The sequence below is a fragment of the Bos taurus genome, chromosome 2, assembly GCF_002263795.3.
Source record: "Bos taurus isolate L1 Dominette 01449 registration number 42190680 breed Hereford chromosome 2, ARS-UCD2.0, whole genome shotgun sequence".
NCBI lineage: Eukaryota > Metazoa > Chordata > Mammalia > Artiodactyla > Bovidae > Bos > Bos taurus.
Window position 1 is genome coordinate 128,921,711 of NC_037329.1, and position 20,924 is coordinate 128,942,634.

General features: G+C 39.3%; 2 protein-coding genes and 1 non-coding gene across 11 annotated transcripts; 1 reads left to right on the forward strand and 2 right to left on the reverse strand.

The window, feature by feature from the left end:
* Positions 1-2,473: 2,473 nt before the first annotated feature.
* Positions 2,474-15,693, forward strand: SRSF10 (serine and arginine rich splicing factor 10). Of its 8 annotated transcripts, XM_059877099.1 has the most exons (7): positions 2,602-2,747; positions 4,171-4,275; positions 7,847-7,950; positions 9,450-9,612; positions 9,832-9,885; positions 10,017-10,118; positions 13,353-14,663. In XM_059877099.1, the coding sequence occupies exons 1-7, from the start codon at positions 2,683-2,685 to the stop codon at positions 13,411-13,413; spliced, it is 654 nt and encodes a 217-aa protein (XP_059733082.1). In that variant the 5' UTR covers positions 2,602-2,682; the 3' UTR covers positions 13,414-14,663. The 8 variants fall into 8 exon arrangements, with proteins under 8 accessions (NP_001417724.1, NP_001417727.1, NP_001417726.1 ...); NM_001430795.1 differs by having other exon boundaries at positions 2,474-2,747; positions 10,017-15,693; NM_001430798.1 differs by lacking the exon at positions 10,017-10,118 and having other exon boundaries at positions 2,474-2,747; positions 13,123-15,693.
* Positions 15,694-16,854: 1,161 nt separating this feature from the next.
* PNRC2 (proline rich nuclear receptor coactivator 2) lies at positions 16,855-20,910 on the reverse strand. 2 transcript variants are annotated; one of them, XM_059877042.1, is made up of 4 exons: positions 20,741-20,910; positions 20,086-20,374; positions 19,789-19,991; positions 16,855-18,918 (listed from the first exon to the last, which is right to left on the reverse strand). In XM_059877042.1, exon 4 carries the CDS (start codon positions 18,898-18,900, stop codon positions 18,481-18,483), a length of 420 nt encoding a protein of 139 aa, XP_059733025.1. In that variant the 5' UTR covers positions 18,901-18,918; positions 19,789-19,991; positions 20,086-20,374; positions 20,741-20,910; the 3' UTR covers positions 16,855-18,480. The 2 variants fall into 2 exon arrangements, with proteins under 2 accessions (XP_059733025.1, NP_001070425.1); NM_001076957.1 differs by lacking the exon at positions 20,086-20,374 and having other exon boundaries at positions 20,741-20,899.
* On the reverse strand, positions 19,496-19,567 carry TRNAR-ACG (transfer RNA arginine (anticodon ACG)). The gene has a single exon. It is a non-coding gene; the product is annotated as a tRNA-Arg (tRNA).
* Positions 20,911-20,924: the final 14 nt, after the last annotated feature.

Sequence of the window (20,924 nt, forward strand, 5' to 3'; positions counted from 1 at the left end):
CACTTGTTCAGCAACTCTTTGTTTTTTAAAAGGGCTTTTCTTCTTTTAACTCACATTACTATCTCTTTTATATCACAGATCTGCCATTATTTGTTGACTAGCTTGTTTTTTTGGAGAAGGCAATGGCAACCCACTCCAGTACTCTTGCCTGGAAAATCCCATGGACGGAGGAGCCTGGTAGGCTGCAGTCCTTGGAGTCACTGGGAGTCGGACACGACTGAGCAACTTCACTCTCACTTTTCACTTTCCTGCATTGGAGAAGGAAATGGCAACCCACCCCAGTGTTCTTGCCTGGAGAATCCCAGGGACGGGGGAGCCTCGTGGGCTGACGTCTATGGGGTCACACAGAGTTGGACACGACTGAAGTGACGCAGCAGCAGCAGCAGCTTGTTTTTTATGGAAACATAAGCTCCCTGATTTTTACCACTAAATTTACAGTATCTAATACAATGTCTGACATATAATACATAATAATTACATGTTTCAGTAAAGTAAGTGTCCAAAGCTTTTTAGAAAACATAAAAGTAGCAAAACAATGTTTCTGAAACAGAGACCAACAGACTATCACCATTCATGTCAAATCAATTGCTATGGATGCTGATGCTGACTGATGTAAAAATGGTTTTTTTGCCTTTTGTAAAATAAAAGCTCATTTAATTAAATAGTTCTCGAGTCACTGCTATCTGCTTGGCAATGTGCTACATGCCAGAAGCATTCTAATAGATGGCCCCTCATCTCTAAACGTTGAGTGTATCAGGGCAAGGAATGATTCTCAAAGTGTGGTCTGGGAAGTGTCCCCAGAATCCTTTCCAAGGAGTTTCCAAGGTCAAAACTATACTAAACATCATTTGCCTTTTTCCTGTCTGTGGCCCACATGCTCAGTCGCCTCCAACTATTTGCAACCCCAGGGACTGTAGCCTGTCAGATTCCTCTGTCTATGGGACTTTTCCAGGCAAGAACAGGGCAATGGGCTGCCATTTCCTTCTTCAGGGGATCTTCCATACCCAAGGATCGAACCCTCATCTCTTGCATCACCTGCACTGGCAGGCAGATTCTTTACTGCTGGTCCACCTAGGAATACATACATTGGTAGCAAGTAGATGTGAAAGTCGCTCAGTTGTGTCCAACTCTTTGTGAGCCCATGGACTGTAGGCCGCCAGGCTCCTCTCTATGGGTTTCTTCAGGCAAGAATACTGGAGTGGGCTGCCATTCCCTTCTCCAGGGGATCTTCCCAACCCAGGGATGGAACCCAGGTCTCCCGCATTGCAGGCGCATTCTTTACCATTTGAGCCACCAGGGAAGCCCTTTCATGTCCAGTCTCTCACAATTGCAGTTCCCCAGAGGCTACAAGATATGTGATGAAGGATGGTGGGATATGTGCTCGTGTGTTGTGTCAAAACTTTCTCCATTTTAAGTTCTAAGTTCAGTAAATATTAATAGCTATAACCCACATGTCTTCCCTGAGAGTTCAGTTGGTAAAGAATCTGCCTGCAATGCAGGAGACGCCGGTTCCATTTCCTGCGTCGGGAAGATCCGCCAGAGAAGGGATAGGCTACCCACTCCAGTATTCTTGGGCTTCCCTTTGTGGCTCAGCTTGTAAAGAATCCACCTGCAATATGGAAGACCTGGGTTCCATCCCTGGGTTGGGAAGATCCCCTGGAGAAGGGAAAGGCTACCCACTCCAGTATTTTGGCCTGGAAAATTCAGGGTCGCAAAGAGTCAGACACGACTGAGCAACTTTCACTTTCACGACCCACATAAACAAACCTCTTTGAAGTCTTCCCATAATGTTAAAGAGTGTGAAGTTCTGAGACCAAAAAGTTGCAGAAACACTGCAATACAGGAACAAAGCACACTCAGGAAGCTGTTAGCAACAGAGATGGTGTAGATGACAATGGCAACTAAGATGTGAGGCTTGCGTCCCATTTTGGTAGGAACAGCCTTTCATGGGGAGGAAACCGTGTGGATAAGAGGAGGGAAAACGACCAAGAATGGTGGTGGCTAGGGGCCACCTGGGCAAAGGCGCTCAGGGAGTGAGCCGGCCGAAAGCACTGGAGAGGCAGGCCGATCTCTCTGCAAGGACACACAACTCCTTCCCTCTCACACTAATACCAGGGAGGCCGTAAGTTCTTCTCTTGCAGGTCAGCGATCTAATGAAAGCCAGGAGGACATAACGTGGACCAGACAGGAAAAAAAGGCCTGTCTCTCCGAATTATAACATTTAAAATTCTGTCCAGTTTGTAACGACTGTACAGTACGGCGCACAAGTTAAAACATCTGCTTCCTGACTTACGGGGCGGGTGAAGGAGAGGGGAAAGCGACGCAAGGCAGGAAAAGGCGGGAAAATAAAGCCTTAAAGAAAGAAAGAGCGGGCTGCGGGCAAAGGGGGAGGTAGCTCAAGAAGCCAATGAATGAGACCGAGGCTGCGGCACGTACTCCGGCCGCCCGTGTGCGCAGGCGCACGCCTAGTGATCTCGCGGGAAAGAACCGTTGCAGGTCCCGGCGTGGAGCCCAGGTAGGAGGGGAGGGGGTGGGGGGAACGGGAGTGAAGTCTCGCGAGAAGAGGCGGTCGCTGTAGCGGAGCCCTCTGGCTGTGTGTGTGTCTGTGGAGGATCCGGCGCCGAAGCTGCGGACGGTTTGCTGAGCCCGTTAGTGTCCCTGCGGAGACTCAACGCCGGCGTCATGTCCCGGTACCTGCGCCCCCCCAACACGTCTCTCTTCGTGAGGAACGTGGCCGACGATACCAGGTATGTACAGGGGAGGCCGCAGGCGGTCGGGGAAGACCGGTGCGGCGACGCATGGGGCCTGGGTCGGGGGGAGGGGAAGGGGTGAAGATGGCGCGTACAGCGCGGGCTTTCGGGCCCGAACTAGGCCGCGCCGCCGGCTCAACCGCCGCGTGGGAGCGAGGGCGGCGGCCGCTGATCCTCCCAGGCGAACGCGGGAGCGCGGCCCGCGTGGCGCGGGTTTCGGCCCCCTCCCCCTCCGCAGATCGGGGGGAGCCTTCCTCCCCGCTTCCTCTCTTCGGTTCCAGTCTCGGGTCTCCGCCGATCGTCAGCTCCCCATTGATTTGAAGTTAACGTTCTTTGGGGTGCACGCCCCCTCGGCCCACAAGTTTTTTTTTTTTTTAGTTAAAATTTCTTTGCAGTAGAATAACGGGATCGGGGCGAGGGGGAGTGTGGCGTAGCGTTTGCTACCCTTTTTGCTGTGTTATATTTGTCCCTTTTTTATTTTTTCTTTTGGTATTGGAGATGTTTGGAGAAAAGGGATGTTGAGATTAGAGATAAAAATAAAATTCTCCCAGCGAGACGGTACGAAATAGTCCTTCCCCTTTTCCGGGAAATGCCCATCACCCTTTGAAAACAGAGGTTTAGGAAGCTTCTACCATTAGGGCGTTGATAGCTAAATTGGATTAATCTGGACCGCCCCTTTGTTCTCGCCAATTCCCTTAATTGCATGGAGTTGCGGTCAGAATTTTTTGGAAGAAATGTTACCAGATTTACTGTTTCACAAGTAACCACTCTACACACACACCATTTTGGTAGCCTTGTGTGATTTTTCTGTCTTAACTTTTAAGTAGGGAAAGTAAGCAATAGTAATATACTCTAGCTTCTAGGAAATTTTCCCCTTTATGTCATATTGACATTTATTGAGAAATTTTATATATTTGTTTTTTAATTTTCAGACCGTATTTACCTGTTATTAAGTGTGTAACCCTTTCGCTAAAATTTGGGGCTAAAAAAAGTGCTTGATATTTTTCAGAATACTGGAGTTGCTTTAAAACTTTTTTTTTTAATTAACAATACTTACATACAATTTAATGTTAACTACTTTTTATGAAAAGTTATGAAGGCTGTGGATAAAAGCAGTGAAGATTAAGTTGTAATCAGGTTTCCTTAAATGTCTTGTTTTCTTATTGATGTAAAACACTAGTAGGTTTTATTACCAGCTCGTTTATTATGTTCCAAAATCATGGATTCTGGCTGTCCTTTCTCAAAAAGATAAATGTTGTGTATTTTTACAGTTGGCTCTCCCTGTTTGTTTCAGGTCACCCAGGAACATAGCACAGTCCCTTTCATTATTTAAAATAGTACAGAAAGAAACCTATTTCTTACAAAGAAACTATTAAAAGAGTGAACATAAAAATTTGGCGTCTTTTTATGATGTTTTTAGGTCTGAAGATTTACGTCGGGAATTTGGTCGTTATGGTCCTATAGTTGATGTGTATGTTCCACTTGATTTCTACACTCGCCGTCCAAGAGGATTTGCATATGTTCAATATCCTTTCTTCAGATGGCTGATTAGTGAGGGGTGTTGAAGTTTGAAATTCAAGTTTTTGTAAGAGGTAACATCTAAAAAGTAGTTTTTTTGGTGGTTTTTTTTTTTTTTTTTTTTGGGCCTCTAATGTTTTGTCTTCAATTTTTTTCTAAATTAATTCTGACTCACATTGTTCTTACTATTTCTTAAAGTTAATCCAAAAAGAGTAAAATATTTAAATTCCCATTCATGCTGCTGAAACTCAAATCAATTATAATGTGATTTAAATTTGAATACACTCTACCACCTCTAATGTAACTCAAATTAAAGGTTAATATGTTCTTGTGCTTAGCAATTAAAGTTTGGTATTCTTGTTTGTTAATTTGAATCACTTGATCAAAAACAAATTGTATAATAACAATGAGGTAAGCTTCTTTAATATTGTCCCCTAATTTGCTGTCCTCTGTTGTTACCTCAGAGAATGTAAAGCTGTACAGTTAATGGCGACCCCAAAGAGAAAGCATGAAAGAACCTTTAGAGTAGAGTTCAACACTTAAGGCAAGTAGACAAGCCAAAGACCTCTTAAGGATCAGGCTTGAAGAGAAGGGAGAGTTTGGGAAAAGAAAATATAAAGAAAAGCTGGAAGAAGGACAAGCCTAATGGGAGACAAAGCCTCGCTTTATCTACAAAAGGGGGAAAAGGTTGTTTTTCAAAGTTAAAGATAAAGCCATCTGTCATATTTGGCCAAGCATCTCATGACAAGTCCTTCTGACAAGCACTTAAAGAGTTAAAGGTCAAGATGAAGTTGAATGATGGCCAAGATTAAAGGAGTCATACCTGATGTATCCTACAGAATAACTATTTTCCTTGTTTTTTGTGTTTTTTTTTCTGTTTTTTTCTTTTATTTTTTTTTCCCTAATGTTTTGTAAGCAGTTAATTTTCAAAATTTTTCCGGTTTGGTCTAGGGACAAAACCTGTAACTTGATTTTGTGGGCTTTTGATGTTGTGATGTGGTCTTGTATAAATGCACTCTCTCTCAGCTTGTCAAGTTAAAGTGTACCAGGATGTAATGTTGTTAAGCTTAAATTCAGCATATTTCTGTTTTGGACCAGGTGGTAAGGTGCCATAGGGTGGCAGGCAGAGCTCTTGGAGTAGCATGAGGTTCTGGAGTCAAACTGACTCCACAGAGGCATGCTGAAAGGAGACACAGGTGCATGGACTGGGGATTACTTAGAAACTGCTCTGGTGGTCTTAGAAGGTCATGTCCACTAGGGATACTATCTATTTATAGATTTTTAAAGGGAATGCTAGTGGCACACACATTCTTCTAATATCTAAAGCTTAGTTCTGTGAGACCTAGTGGCCCTGAATGCTTTTTAGCACATATGATCAGTTGTCCCAGAATGGCTGCAGAAAGCCTTATCCTTGCTATAAGCACTAATCAGGATCTATGGGAAATTGTTCCCTGGCCCAGAGTCTCCGGTGACATTATTTCCTTCTGTGAGATCATCTTGTGACAGCAAAAGTTTGGGCTGTGTACTTAAATTCTTACTGCTTACATTCAGCGATTCTCTGGAAACTTAGAGTTCCAGAGTGGCTTAGGGGAAATGCCCAAAGCTGCGACTCCTACAGGGCCTCTGCTCAAGGACAGTTGTGAGAATTGGTTGCAAAGCTCTGTTACAGACAGGATAAGAGCTATATCTGGCTTGTTTTTTTTGTTTGTTTGTTTTAAGTAGCAGTGCATTCTGGCTTAGAGTGTTGACCTGATTTTATCTGGTTTGGGGGTGGCCTGGGAACCAGGATCAGCAGTTTGACTCAGGAGTATGTGATACTTAAGCCAGAGGAGTAGTTATTCAAAGGAACCTCAAGGCAAATTATAGCTTTTTATATATATATAAAATCTTTCTATGGTCTTAAAATAGTTAAAAATGGGTATCAGGATTTTGCAAAGACCTTGGACCTTGAGTATAAATTTCTCCATAACTGGCATCAGAATATTTGCCTTTGCTGTCGTTTTCTTTTTTATCTGACCCCATTCCCAACTAACCATCTCTTAACCGGTAAGGTAGAGCCTTACCGTGGTTCATCCAACCCAGGGTTCTGTTTTTGAGGGTAGCCTCAGATGGTGATTGGCTCTCATTAATAATTTTTATGCTTCATGGTCTAAATCCTTTATTTTGTCTCAAAGTAGTATACCATTAAATGGACTTGTTCTTTTCAATTACTTTAGAGCCCAACTGCATTAACCTGGAGGAGTATTTGGTTATAGTATTCCAGGCTGTAAACTTCCTTGAACCTTTGTCTTTTCATGATGAAAGCCTCATGATTTAAGACTTGAGAAAATCTCTCCTTTACTACACATAATAGCCTCAGGAAAAGAGAACTGGGACCCTGCTGTGGTCCTTAAGTCCTTTCAGAATAAAAAATAGCAAATAAAGTGAGACAGACCTTTTAGTCTCTGGAGTAAGAGAATATTAATATCAGTCTTGAAGGGACTATATCACTTTGGGATGTTTTTAATCAGCACTTAAGATCTGCGCTGCTCTCAAATTTAAGAAATAGAAATGGACAAGTTACAACAGTGAATTTTAGTACAGAATGAAAATCCACACACAGACCTAGCCTAGGTCCACTTGAGAAGCTTTCCTTTAAACACTGCTCTCAATATGTGCTTGGCTTCTATTAGAATGGTGGTTTTAGGAAAGGAACTACATTTGGCCAGAAGAATTTTGTAAAGCTTACATTGACTGGGGAGAACAAGCAACTTGGCCTCTCAGATCAAAAGCTGGGTACCAGCAATTCCTGCTTTGGGCTTGTAAGTATTATCTTGAAATTCTCAAATTGAAAACCAGTCCCAAACCCATTTCCTCATGGGAAGCTTTATGTTTAGTGTCATGGTAAGGGCTTTCTAGTCCAGGAATCTTTAGAAATGGTCTATAATTTCTTGACAGCATACTTTTATAGTCTGTGCATGGATGTAATTGCTTCTGGTATAGTGATGTCTTTAGTATTGCTTGATTCTGTCTTGATAACTGCAAGTGGCTAGTATATCAGTCTTCTCAGTGTGGTATATGGTAAGACAGCTACGTGAAATAATCGGTTAGATATGTCTGAAAAAATAGCAAGATTAATTTGAGGTTAATGCTTTCATTTCTTGTATATTCCGCTTGCTTCCACAAGAACTATTGGCATTTTTTTTTTTCATTTGAAACAAAAATACGAAAAACAGTTTTGGTTTTAAGAAATTTTTGTTTTGGCATACAACATAAAATTGGCATTTGTTTTTCTATTTTGTATTTTTCTGTAAAATTCTTAAAACAGGAAAATCCTGATGGGATTACTTGGTAGTTCAGCTATAACAGACTTTATATCAATTATAACTTTATAATATGTATTCATTCACATGCGTTTTCAAACTTAGCACAAGTGCTTTAATACGATGAAGTGTTTATAGCTGAATCAACCAACTAGTTAGTGGGGTCTTGATTTTCTAGAATAATGTTGAGAGATTGCAAATTGTTCCAGACTTACCAACTGAACTCATTCATTATCAAAGTTTGCAAAACTTCCCAAGCCCCTTAACATTTAGCACATTTGAGGATGTTCGTGATGCTGAAGATGCTTTACATAATTTGGACAGAAAGTGGATTTGTGGACGCCAAATTGAAATACAGTTTGCACAGGGGGATCGAAAGAGTAAGTATCAGGACTCTTATGTCTAATACATGTAAAACACATCATACTTAGACACTGTTTTGAGAATGCTTCTTGGAAATACTTGTGCAATATGTCTTATCTGTTCAAACCGAAAACGATAGTTTGGGGGAATTTTTGAATACTTTGCAGAATTTCAAGGTAGACATAAGGATTTAGAATGCATTGATCAGAATCCCTGAAGTATGTTTGGACTCTTAAGAAAGTGGATCATTATTATCAGTTAGGGCATGTTTAATATATTGATTGTGTAATCGAAAGGAATAAAATTTGTAAAGTTCTGGTTCTTTTGAGCCATTTCCCTTCATCATGGTATACTGATTAATTATGTAGGTGGCTGTAGAAGTTGACAGACTGGGAAAGAGTATCTAGATTAAACCTAGAATAGATGCTGTTATTAGTACTTGATTTTTGTTAATGCAGGCATTACACCAGGTGTTGGCCGCATGCCAGTAAGGCAGAAGTACAGGCTTTGCAGTCAGATGGACCTGGATTTAAATTCTGTCTTAACCTTTATGTTACCTTAAGCAAGATAGTAAAAGATAGAGATTAAAATAGTTACTGAAGAGAGGATCACTTAGGTAGATACAAGCTATTGGTAATTCTCTAGTTCTTGGGTCGGATGATAGGTTCCTGGGTAGTCACTGTATTATTTATACCTTCATACACACATACGTAAAGTACACGTAAATTTGCTTCATAGGATCAAATGAGGCTAATGAACGGATTGAGGCCTGTCCAGGGATATGGGTATGTCTAAGGCGTTCAGCTTCCCTCATAGCTCAGTTGGTAAAGAATCTGCCTGCAGTGCAGGAGACCCGGGTTCGATTCCTCGGTCAGGAAGATCCCCTGGAGAAGGAAATGGCAACCCACTCCAGTATTCTTGCCTGGAGAATCCCATGGACAGAGGAGCCTGGCGGGCCACAGTCCATGGGGTCGCACGAGTCGGACACAACTTAGTGACTAAACCACCACCAAGGCATTCAGCAAGTGTTAGTTTTCTTTGTCATGGTTTCTCAGAACTATGTAACTAAATGTATGTTGTTGCATTTTGACACTGCATATTGTTCATAGGCCACCATTAAGTATTTTGTCATTGTTAATTGTGTTCCAGATGAATGGAAACTATGGTGAGATTGTTCCAAATTAGCATGTGGTTCAAAAGTCATTTGTGTTTTAATTTGGAATTTTAAAAATATTTTCCTGATGTTGAAGTAGTTGGCTTATTTTGGACAACAAACTAGATGTGAGAGGTCTTTGGGGGGAAAAAAATTGAGATATTTGAGAGTATCATTTTTAACATAAAACCATCTCCTAATAGCCTTGCTTGAAAATAAATACCTTTTCCAGGATATTCACAGTTAGCCTTGACAAAGATTTGGGGGCAAAAGGGAAAGTGATACAGGAAATTATCCTATAATTTGAAGGCTTAAATACTACATTTTTAATGTTTGTAAATATTTCCCTTCTCTGTTTCATAGCTCCAAATCAGATGAAAGCCAAGGAAGGGAGGAATGTGTATAGTTCTTCGCGCTATGATGATTATGACAGATACAGACGTTCTAGAAGCCGAAGTTATGACAGAAGAAGATCCAGGAGTCGGTCCTTCGATTACAACTATAGAAGATCTTATAGTCCTAGAAAGTAAGTGATGTGTACCACAGTGATCTGTTAGAAAACCTTTGTTAGTCTTTCGTTTTTTTTACCTTTTTGTATACTTTTTAATTATGTATATTGTATGCTTCATTGAGACTTAAAATATTTTTACTACTTTATTTTTAAAAGTTTTATGGTTCACTTTTTGAATTAGAAACTTATAAATAGACATGTGTCACTGTTTGCTTTTTCTGATGTACTTTTTAGCAGTAGACCGACTGGAAGACCACGGCGTAGCAGAAGCCATTCCGACAATGATAGGTAAATAACTTTGCTTTGAAAAAGACTTTATACATTTTTCAATTTCAGAGTGAACTTTTGCTCTAAAAACAAATTTGATTAATATAGAATCTAATTTTTACTCTAATTGTATTTCTCCTCTGTTTTGAAAGATTCAAACACCGAAATCGATCTTTTTCAAGATCTAAATCCAATTCAAGATCACGGTCCAAGTCCCAGCCCAAGAAAGAAATGAAGGCTAAATCACGTTCTAGGTCTGCATCTCACACCAAAACTAGAGGCACCTCTAAAACAGATTCCAAAACACATTATAAGTCTGGCTCAAGATATGAAAAGGAATCAAGGAAAAAAGAACCACCTAGATCCAAATCTCAGTCAAGATCACAGTCTAGGTCTAGGTCAAAATCTAGGTCAAGGTCTTGGACTAGTCCTAAGTCCAGTGGCCACTGATAGTATAAACCATGATATTTTTAGGCATGTATCATTCATTTACTCATAGTTTGGTTTACTTAAATTATCAGGAATACAATGTTGCAATGATGCTTAAAAAACACTTGTCAGTTTTCCCTGTACCAGGCAATGGTTATAATTAAAATGATATGCTGTTGAGAAGCCACTCTTAAGAGTCCAGTTTGTTTAATGTTATGGGCAGCTACCAATTCGTGGTGTCTCTGTATATTTTTGTAAAGATTCTCATTTTTTATGCTTGAAGTATTGGTGAAAAGATGTTGGTTGACCATAATTTGCAACATTGTCTTATTAAAAATAAACTTTCATATCCATATTTGGTAGAACTGTTAACCTAGAAATGTAGCTTGCTAATAAGATAGAATGAAAAAAAGTGAAGTTGTAGCCACAGTAAACACTGACGACCAGACACATTTAGGTTCAGGGTGGACCTTTTTGTCTTGTCCAGATGTCTAGGCCCGTGATGATAGTTTATGGCACAGTGTGGAGTAGTTCTTCTGTTAACCCCCACTGTCTTGGAACATGACAAGTGGGTTAAGTAGCATTTTCAGGCAGATTGTTTGAAACAAGGAGCCTTCACTTTCCTGGTTTCTATGAAGATTTGGAACCATACAAACGTCGGAAAAACTCACCTTAAAATTTGGGCAGGTTGATGGTGGCAGAAATAATTTTAAGGGGAAAAGAAAGCTCTTATGTAGTTACTTTAAGGAGCGTTGTTGACCATAATATTGCATAGTTTTCTTACTGCTGTTAAAAGCAAGTAAAGTGTTTCAAAGGAGGATTTGTTTGTGAGTGTGCATAGTGTAAGAGGACTGAATTTTGATGCTTAAAGCACTTGGTGTGTGCATTTGTATCAAAATGTGCCCATCTCTTTATGAAGGAAGCTTGTTCTTCACACCTCAGTTTAACGTGAGGCAAGTTAAAAAACAACACTCCCATTCTAAGTGATTCTCTGGTGCCATGAGATTTAAAATAACTTTGGAAAAAATTAATTTCAAGAAAGTCACATCTCTTTGAGTTTATGATTGATTATCAGTATAGTACCTGATAAAAACAAGAGAATAATACCCTACTCTTTATAAAAATTTCTAACATCTCTCTGTGATATCATGTGGGGGCAATAAAAAGTGACTTGATATGTCCAGTCTCATTTCAGAGTAAAAGCTAGCATCTTTAAAATTTTAGATTGCTTGCTTACAGGCATAAGTAAGAAATGTTGTGGGGAAACTATCCCTTTTAGAGGATTACTTTTTTCAGTTTCGGTTTTAGAGATCTAGGCCTTGCCTGTAAAGAACAAAAGGTGGTTTTTAAATACTGTTTGTGGAATGTGTTTCAAGGATTGATTCTAGAACCTTTGTATATTTGATAGTATTTCTAACTCATTTCTTTACTGTTTGCAGTTAATGTTCATGTTCTGCTATGCAATCATTTATATGCACGTTTCTTTAATTTTTTTAGATTTTCCTGGATGTATAGTTTAAACAAAAAGTCTATTTAAAACTGTAGCAGTAGTTCGCAGTTCTAGCAAAGAGGAAAGTTGTGGGGTTAAACTTTGTATTTTCTTTCTTATAGAAGCTTCTAAAAAGGTATTTTTATATGTTCTTTTTAACAAATATTGTGTACAACCTTTAAAACATCAATGTTTGGATCAAAACAAGACCCAGCTTATTTTCTGCTTGCTGTAAATTAAGCAAACATGCTATAATAAAAACAAAATGAAGGAAATAATGATTAACTGGAATTATTATAGTTTTGAATGAGATTCTAAAATAACAGTGGAAACAGCTCTTTGTAGATTTAGGAGCATTTTAAATCAGCGTTGCACTAGGCACAGCTCTTACTTTGGAAATGATAGAACTTGCCAGAAAGGTACGTCTTTTACATAGTGCGTAACATTTCCTGTGTAAGTTCAAAGTTGTTTCATGATTGCATATTAAACCCCTCGGGTTAAATAACTTAGGTTACTTGTTTTAAGATATGCATTAAAATGAAATTTGAGTCAGATTTTTAAGTTTATATTTTCTTTATTAGATGGACCAATAATCCTACTCGTCCCCATCCTGAACAAGATGGATTGGGCCTTATGTTTATGGCATGATTTAATATATTTTTGCGTTCAGTGTTGGTGAGCACTTAATGTTAAGTGATAATCACTGTGGGGAACTGGTTTAGGTGTTTTGTGGTCTGAGTTCTAGCTTTATAATGAAAACAAGTATAGCTGATATTTATTATGATGTGCCAGACACTGTTCTAAAGTTTTATGTATTAATTCATTTACTTATCATGAACCCTGTAAGAAAGATACTTTTATTTTCTCCATGTCACAGATGATAAACTGAGGCACAAAGGAAAAGCTATAAAAGGCAGATCCAGGATTTGAGCTCAGGCCTGATCCTTAGATGATTTTTTTTTTTTTAGTGGACTATAAATAGAGTAGATTGAGGAAATAACCCATGGAAATTGTTCTCAGTCCATACAGAATTAGAAGGCCTGATGTGTCACTTGTTTTTAGACTTTCTTGAGAACTTTATGTTATTTCTAAAGTGACATGTTTAACATGGCTTCAAAGGGACTGTTTTATAGTTGAACCCATGATAGGGATCCTCCTGATACTGGAGGATCCTTATAGAGGGCTTTCATGTTGGGTTACATAGGTGCATAATTGCTGAGTATGTACTGTGTCTGGCACAACCCAGCATTGGAGTAGAACATACCAAGACTCAAGTGAGAGCTGACAGTTCACCTCTCTTTTTACTTAAGATCTCTCTGCTTTTTTTTTTTTTTTTGAAGCCAAGTAAACAAGAAGAATAATGACAGATAATGCTTAAGAAAGGAAAGGTGCTACGTAGAGTGTGAGCTCTTAAGTTACAACCCAGGAAAAAGGCCTGGGAACTATTATACTATTCTCTTGAGAATTTGGCCCTGTAAGCTGCTACATCCAGTTCAACTAACAAAATCCTGTATACCACAGAGAAGAATAAAGAAAAACCAAACTGACAAACATCCTTCTTTTATTTAAGACCAAACTGCAGCTGGAATACCCAGTACAGTTCTGCTTACTACACTTCAAGAAAGATCTGAGAAAGCGGAAAAAGAACCAAAGAAGGGCAGTTCAAGCGACCAAAGGGTGGGTGGAAGGTGCTGCAGTATGAATACTGTACGAATATTTTGACTCTGGTCTGAAAAGATAAAAGAATGTTATGGAAACTACATGGAATATTTGAAGTCCCTTCAAGTTTGAAAGTAAGCATTTTAGGACAAATAAAAGGAAATTCAACTTTGTACTTGTGGAAACTAATCCCTAAATCTGAATAGGTTTATACTGATTCGTGGGTAACAGGTCCATGTTAAATTATTGGAAACCAGGATGTCTGAATATCAAGGAAGACAGCCATAGTCTCTTACAGTGCCTCTATTGGTCTGTCTCAAAGTGAATTGGGTGAGAAAAGGTATGGTCCAATATAAACTTGGTTATCTCTTAAAAAAGTCAGTTCTATTTTTGCTATTGGGAAATCTTGCCTTTGTTTATTATTCCAGTGCCAGTGTTTTCTGCTAATGCTTTGCTTTGTTGGCATCTGAGTTTCCTTGTATGCCATATGTGGTTTACATCTTCCTTAAACACGCTCCCTCGTAAATTCCAATTATGATACTTGACATCCAGCTAAGAGGGTCCATCTCTTCTCACCTCCTTCCTAGTCAGTATATACAGCAAACATTTACTGAGCCCTTAGTATGCCCCAAAATTGTACTGGGTAATTGGGGAGAAAAACAGGTAAAACTCACTTATTCAATAAATGTCTACTGAGCACAATCTAGTGAATCATAACAGTGTGGCCTCATTGTCTTGTTTGAGGTGTATTATAACAATATTTTACACCATTTATATCCTATGTAATTATAAAATCCAATATACTATCAAGAAGCAATTTTGTGGTTATTTGCCATTTAAAAGTATCCAGTATTTGTTTGCATCGCATTAATACAGATAATGAAAAAATGATTTGTTTTAATCTGTAATAAACTGATTTATTGTGCAGTGACTGTAATATACTAGAGTTATATTTAATTGTTAACTCTGCCTCCTCAAACACATTAGGCAACAATCCCCAAAATAAGTATTTAACTTTGCATCAGATGTAAAGGAGACTCTGGGTGCTATAATTAAAGATTATTTTGAGGCAGACAGAGAGCTGTTAATTCCCAACTGATTTAGTATGTTCTGTAATTGAGAAAATGTTCACCAAATTATACTTTTTAGTGATTTACATGTACATTTTATAGGGGACATGTTCTGTGTATAGTGAATAAATAACTTTTGTAGTATCACAAAATGTTTTGGATTCCTTAGTTCCTCATTAGGATGTGCAGTTTACCTATACATTGATTTCATCACTTGCATATTATATTTTTGTCTTATTTCTGCGGCATTTAAAACTTTTTATCTAAAGTTATTCACCTAAAAATACAGAAGTGTTTAAGCCTTTATAAAGATTTTGAAAATACAGCAGAATACATCTAAGGGAGATGTGAAATGGAGGTATTTTTACCCCTGCTTCATTTTTTAATATTTCAAACTTGCACAAGACCACACAGCAAGTAAGTGGCAGATACTAGTTAAGTGTCCATGGTTTTTCATTTGGTTCATCTTTTTAAATCAAATAGGTAAATTTAATAACTTAATTATACAATGGAATCTAGAATTCACTTGCAAGATTTAATAGATTTATGAACATAATTGAATTACAAAGTTTTTTGGAACTTTCTTGGATGAAAGAGGTTAAATGTAATCCAGGATCAGCTGTTGACAGCAGCTGTCACTCACTTTCCAATCTAGCTTTCCAGATTTCAATCACATTGTATTGCATTTTGAACATTCTTGTTTACAAGATCCTGAGATATTTTGAAGTGGGGAGGCTGTGAACTTGAAGAGCACAGTGGTAGCTCAGGAGTCACAGTGTTCAACTAAGGTCTGTCAGCTTTTCACACCTGGAGTCCGAGGTGTAACTGTCCTCATTGATAAATGAAGTCAGCAACCTGTCCCAACCACTGTTCCCTGTCTGTAAAACATAGCTGGCTGCCATGGAAAAGGCTCCTTGTGGGTTCCCCTTTGTCCCTCCCTTAGCAGTGCTGGTTATGTTCATTGTGTTGTTCCTCTGTATTCCTAACAGCTGTTTCACCCTTATGTTAAAGGTGGGATTCTTTTAATATTTGGCCTAAAAAGCAAGGTGTGTAAATTGATTTTATTGATAATTGACAGAGTAGTTTGTAAAGAAGTAAAAGGCCTTTTTGTGTCTAGTTTTTTGTAGAGCACATCTCTGAATGCTAGATAATGAAATAAAACTGGTCAAGGATCCAAAAAATCTTGAATTTTTTTTATTTTTATTTTTTTAGGTTTAGCTCTGCCTGACAGATTTGTGACTGGGTAGGCTTTCCTCATTTGTATAAGAAGTTGGAGATGTACTTTATCCCACTTATTTTACAAAGTAATTGCCTATGAGAATAGTTAAAGAAACGCTAGAAAACTTACCCAAAACCCTTTGGTTTTTTCCATCTTGTGCTTGCTTCTGGGATGAAGAGAACTTAAGTGTAAAGATAGGTTATAGACTGAAGATTCTATCGAACTGTATATGCTGCCATCAGAAAGATGACAAATGTAAATTATGACACTGACAAGGCTCATGCTTTTGCTGACCACAGCCCTACAAGATAAATGAGTGCTAAACTTTTTGGTTCTTAGAACAATTTGGGAAATTGATGTCAACATACTTGTTGTAGGCGAACCGTAACTCTGTATCTAAGGTATAAGTTACCCTTAGCTATTAAAATTTTTGTAGTGAAGAACATTTTTTACCACTTGAGTCAATTCCAAGCCAAAAAATCTAGAATATATATGTATACATCAAACCTAACTTAATGCCTGGGATAAGGACTGTTCAGTCCAGTGGATTCCAGCACAGCACAAAGGGCACTTGGCAGTTGTTGGCATTTTTGCTCACAGAAATTATACTGGGACACAGGAGAAAGGTGATGACTCAGATGTTAGCGTTTGTGTGAGAAAATACAGCCTGGCCCTGGCATCACAGCCTGCTTAGTGTGGAACTTAAAACTACTTTAAGCTGTCCTATCTTTTGGAATGTGTTAGAAAGCCGGTTATAGTTCTTTTTTCCCCCAAGGTCCTCTTGTGAAAACTGTATGTTAACAAATAGGTAACACAAATGTTCCTGTCAATTTGAGTAATTCTATTTTTTTTTCTATAAACCTAAGCCATCTTAGGCAATTAAACGTGCTTTACTGAGTAAAATAAATTCAAAAGCTTTATGCACGTTCCTGAAATATTCTATGGCCTTTTCCTGTTAGCCCTGCTGTAAAGAGCAAGTCAGTTCCCTTTTTAATGTATAGCTGCTAATCCAAGACTTTGTCAGCAAATGGGTTGCTTCTTAAAAACCAATGGTTCTGTTGTATTTCAGTGGGGTTAAGTATGCAAATAGTCATAACAACTTCTATACAATAAAAACAAGCCAGTGGGGAAGAAACAATTTTATTTTTTAATTTCATGCTTCGAATTCATGTATGTACATTAAGTACTATATAAAACTTGTTTTTAGGATATCATCATTTGACTTGGACATCTCACCTCAATTTATTTGGAGAAACAATTTAGCCATTCTGCTTAAAAGTATAAAAAAAAGCTGCCAAATTAGAAAATAGACACCCCCCACCCCCACCCCATACACACACTTTTACTACTGGGATGGCTGTTGTAATTAGCATGTTTAAAGTAAGCAAAACATGTTATCAAGGTATTATGCAAGAAATTACATCTTTTGCAGTAAGTTGGTCCCCTGGGTTGCACCTGTTGACAAGAAAAAAAAATACACTGACGTTCTATCCTATACTCATAGGTTACACAAGCTGTCGAAAGCCAAAAGGAGTCTTTAAGGTTGGAGGGACTGCTTAATAGTTAATCTTTGGGTTTAAGGAAAAAAAATAACCCCATACTGCATTTCACATCTCAAAAATAGCAAGTGTTTTAGCAGCTTAAAACCTTTTCAGTTATATAAAACTTCTTACACTAGGATTTACTTTGAAATATAGTTTACAGCAAGATCAATTATAACATACATACACTGGCACTTCAGCACAAGGGCAAAATTTAAAAACAGGTTGGTTTGTGGGGGTTTTTTTGACCTTTAAAATTAGGCCATAGTATTAAGAGTCCATGTCTTACATTCAGCAAATTTGTACTAAAATATTCTATTTGTATAGGATAAATGCCAACAAAACTTTACATATGCTACAATTTTATTACATATATTTACATGGCTCTTTCCTAGGTATGCAGAACTTTCACATTATACAGCTCCCAACTTTAAAAAAAACTTTGCAGGGATGATTTAAAGCCGTATCACTGTCAGAATAGCTTGTGCAGTGCCATCATACAAAAATGTTATTTTGAAAGCTACTCTGAACACCAAATACTGTTTCTATAAAAATTGGTTTTGGTGCATTTGTTGGCAGACACCTATCCACTGCACACAAGAGGGCCAATGGCTTGTTTCATTCTAAATAGCCCCTAGTGCCCTTCACACATTCACCACCATACAGTTCATTAAAATACTATTCTCTTAAAAAAAAAAATTCACATTTTCTTTAGGCAGTGCATCAGGTTGTCATACTACTGGTTTAGGTGTACTGATTTAGCTGTCTCTAGGACAATAACATCTCAAAGATTCAAATAGTTTTCAACCCCTGTATGTCTTTAACTGGATGCTTATGATCTGATTTACCATCTTAACAAGTCAATCTGCTGACCCATGAAATGATAATCTTCAGTATTTTCCCCCAACAAGCAATATAAAAAGTTGATTCCTTTACCATTCCCCAAATCTAAATTTGAATGGTTTCACTTGTATGGTCACTCAATTGAGAATACTAGTGAAGAGATCAAATACAATTATCCATAATTCAGTTATCTTAAACTGTACTGATTCTACCATCACAGTGCACATAAAACAATTAAGATGAAGTCTAATTATATTTTCTACATTAATCAGTTTTACAGATTAATTCCCTAGTGAATTTGGTCTGAAACAATTGGCAGTTATCCTTAAATATGACTAAGTTTAAATGTTAGTACTTTACCTCATTTTATACCTGTACTTTAAGTAAGGTTTTAAGTTGAAATGTCATTATTTCTTTATCAGAAGGATTAAAGGAAACAGGAACCCAGTGGCTTGGTGGTTTAGGAAGAACACTTGGTGATGGTGGCTCACTAAATTTGGCCCCGGCATAGTTCTGATTAGTTTGAGACTTAAAAAGTAAGGTGGGACTTGATAAGCTAGAGTTCCAGTTTTGATTGTTTGGAAAATTTTTGTTCTTCCCCCCATTTTGCATGGCCTGCCATGCAGCTGATGACGAATTATAAGTATGTCCTCTTTCCTTTTTCTTGTGAACAATCTTCATCTGGGAATTCTGATCCTTGGTCTTCTGTCTACTAAGCTGTTGTTGGTTCTTACTAACATTTCTAGTTTGAGGGGCTGGAATGTTATACCTCTCTCCACCACCCATCTTCAGCTTCTTTGTCACCTGTGAGTGGAAACAAAATACTGAGTGAAATCCCACAAAGTAGTACAAAACTTCAGTGGCCCCAATTTGCAACTCCAAATATCTTGAAGAAGACTCATGTGCTGTTCAGCTTCTTTAGCTTCACTATACTGTTCACAATTACATGTACAGCCTTTATTACCTTCCTAAGAAATTAATGAGTTTACCAACAAATCTAAATAATACTGCATTAAAAAGTTTGTTTAGGATGTGCCCGTGTGCCTGCTCAGTCACATCCAACCTTTTGCAATCCCATGGGCTGTAGCCCGCCAGGCTCGTCTGTCCATAGAATTCTCCAGCAAAGAACACGAGTGGGTTTCCGTTTCCTCCACCAGGCGATCTTCCCGACCCAGGGATCTAACCCGGGTCTCGTGCATTGGCGGGTGGATTCTTTATCATGGAGTCCACCTGGGAAGCTCTAGAATGAGTGAGTGAAGTCACTCAGTCGTGTCCGACTCTCTGCGACCCCATGGACTGTAGCCTAACCAGGTTCCTCCGTCCATGGGATTTTCCAGGCAACAAAACTGGAGTGGGTTGCCATTTCGTTCTCCCGGAGATCTTCCCCACCCAGGGATTGAACCCAGGTCTCCTGCATCGTAGGCAGACGCTTTACCGTCTGAGCCACCAGGGAAGATCCTGGTTTGAAATGAGAAGGGGACGACAGAGGATGGGATGGCTGGATGGCATCACTGACTCGATGGACGCGTGAGTCTCAGTGAACTCCAGGAGCTGGTGATGGACAGGGAGGCCTGGCGTGCTGCGATTCATGGGGTCGCAAAGAGTCGGACTCGACTGAGCGACTCATCTGATCATAAAAATGTCTGCCCCATTACAACCGTGAGTTTTTGATACCTTTCAGTCTGCTTTTCCGATTGCAGGATTTCCACTACCTGTCCTCTTCCTTGCTGCCACGCCCAGGATAATAGATGTTGCTTTCTGACAGATCCTTTCCTTTGTCTCAATACAGAAGTTTTCATGGGCCGATCTGAGTTCAGCCTAGGAGCTGAGGCCAACATCTGAGTCTCCTCAGCACACAAGTTTGAGAGAAGTCTTTGCTAGAAAAGCAACGATTTCTTCATTATTTCAATTAAAAAACAGAGAAAGTGATCGTTTATATTTACTCCAGAAAAAACTTAAATGGCTACTTACTGAACAATGTCTCACATAGATTTAGTGACCAAAATGTTGTCAAACCATGGAAACGTTAGCCTCTACAGCCATGCCAAGAAATGGGCTTAAAATGTGTTTCCTAAAGAGACCGTGTTTTTAAAGTCCCACTAGAATTTCCCAATCTTTAGACACATCACGTATCTGTTTTAGCAGAGCCTCCTCTCCCAACATGTTTACGTCACGCAGCGCTTCCTTTGGTTATGAACTCTTGACTCCTCCCCGTTTTAAAATAAGTTTCACAAGCCGTAACAAGCAGTCAGTTTCCCATCTTAAATATATAAAAACAATCACTATTATAAACATTAAACATTTGCGATTCCACTTGATAGTCCAAGAAACCAAGTTACCAAGCAAGAAGCTCTTATCGAAAGGGTGAGAGGCCCCTCCAGACTGTTTTAACGCCCTAAGGAAATTAGTTTCCAGACCCTGAATCATTCCCAAAGCGAGCCCGGAAAGTTCGGGTCTTCCGCAACGGGGCTGGGCTTCCACGTCGCTCAGCGTTCCTCGAGCCCGGCCCGGGAACCCGCTCCTCCGGACCGCCCGCGCCCCCCAGCCTCGGATCTCGCCTCCTTCCCCCAACAATAGGGAGCGCCGCCACTAACATGGCCGCACCCGTCGCGCCGCCGCCACTCACCGACTTCAAGCCCGGGACTACGGCGGCGGCGGCTTCTGCTCGGCTTCGAAGCCCCCCTCCCCTTCCAGGGAGAGACGAGGCACGGAACGGGCGAAGCCCACGAGCACCGACGAGCTAGTTGCTGGCCACCCCAACGTCTCCACCGACCTCCTCCTCTTGTCTCTACCGACAAAATGGAGGCGGC

Coding starts and splice junctions, on each gene's coding strand:
- SRSF10 (NM_001430795.1), top strand. CDS start 2,683: ATGTCCCGGTACCTGCGCCCCCCCAACACGTCTCTCTTCGTGAGGAAC. Junction 4,276..7,846: donor AGAGGATTTGCATATGTTCA/ATATCCTTTCTT, acceptor AACATTTAGCAC/ATTTGAGGATGTTCGTGATG. Junction 9,886..10,016: donor AGCCATTCCGACAATGATAG/GTAAATAACTTT, acceptor CTGTTTTGAAAG/ATTCAAACACCGAAATCGAT.
- PNRC2 (XM_059877042.1), bottom strand. CDS start 18,900: ATGGGTGGTGGAGAGAGGTATAACATTCCAGCCCCTCAAACTAGAAAT.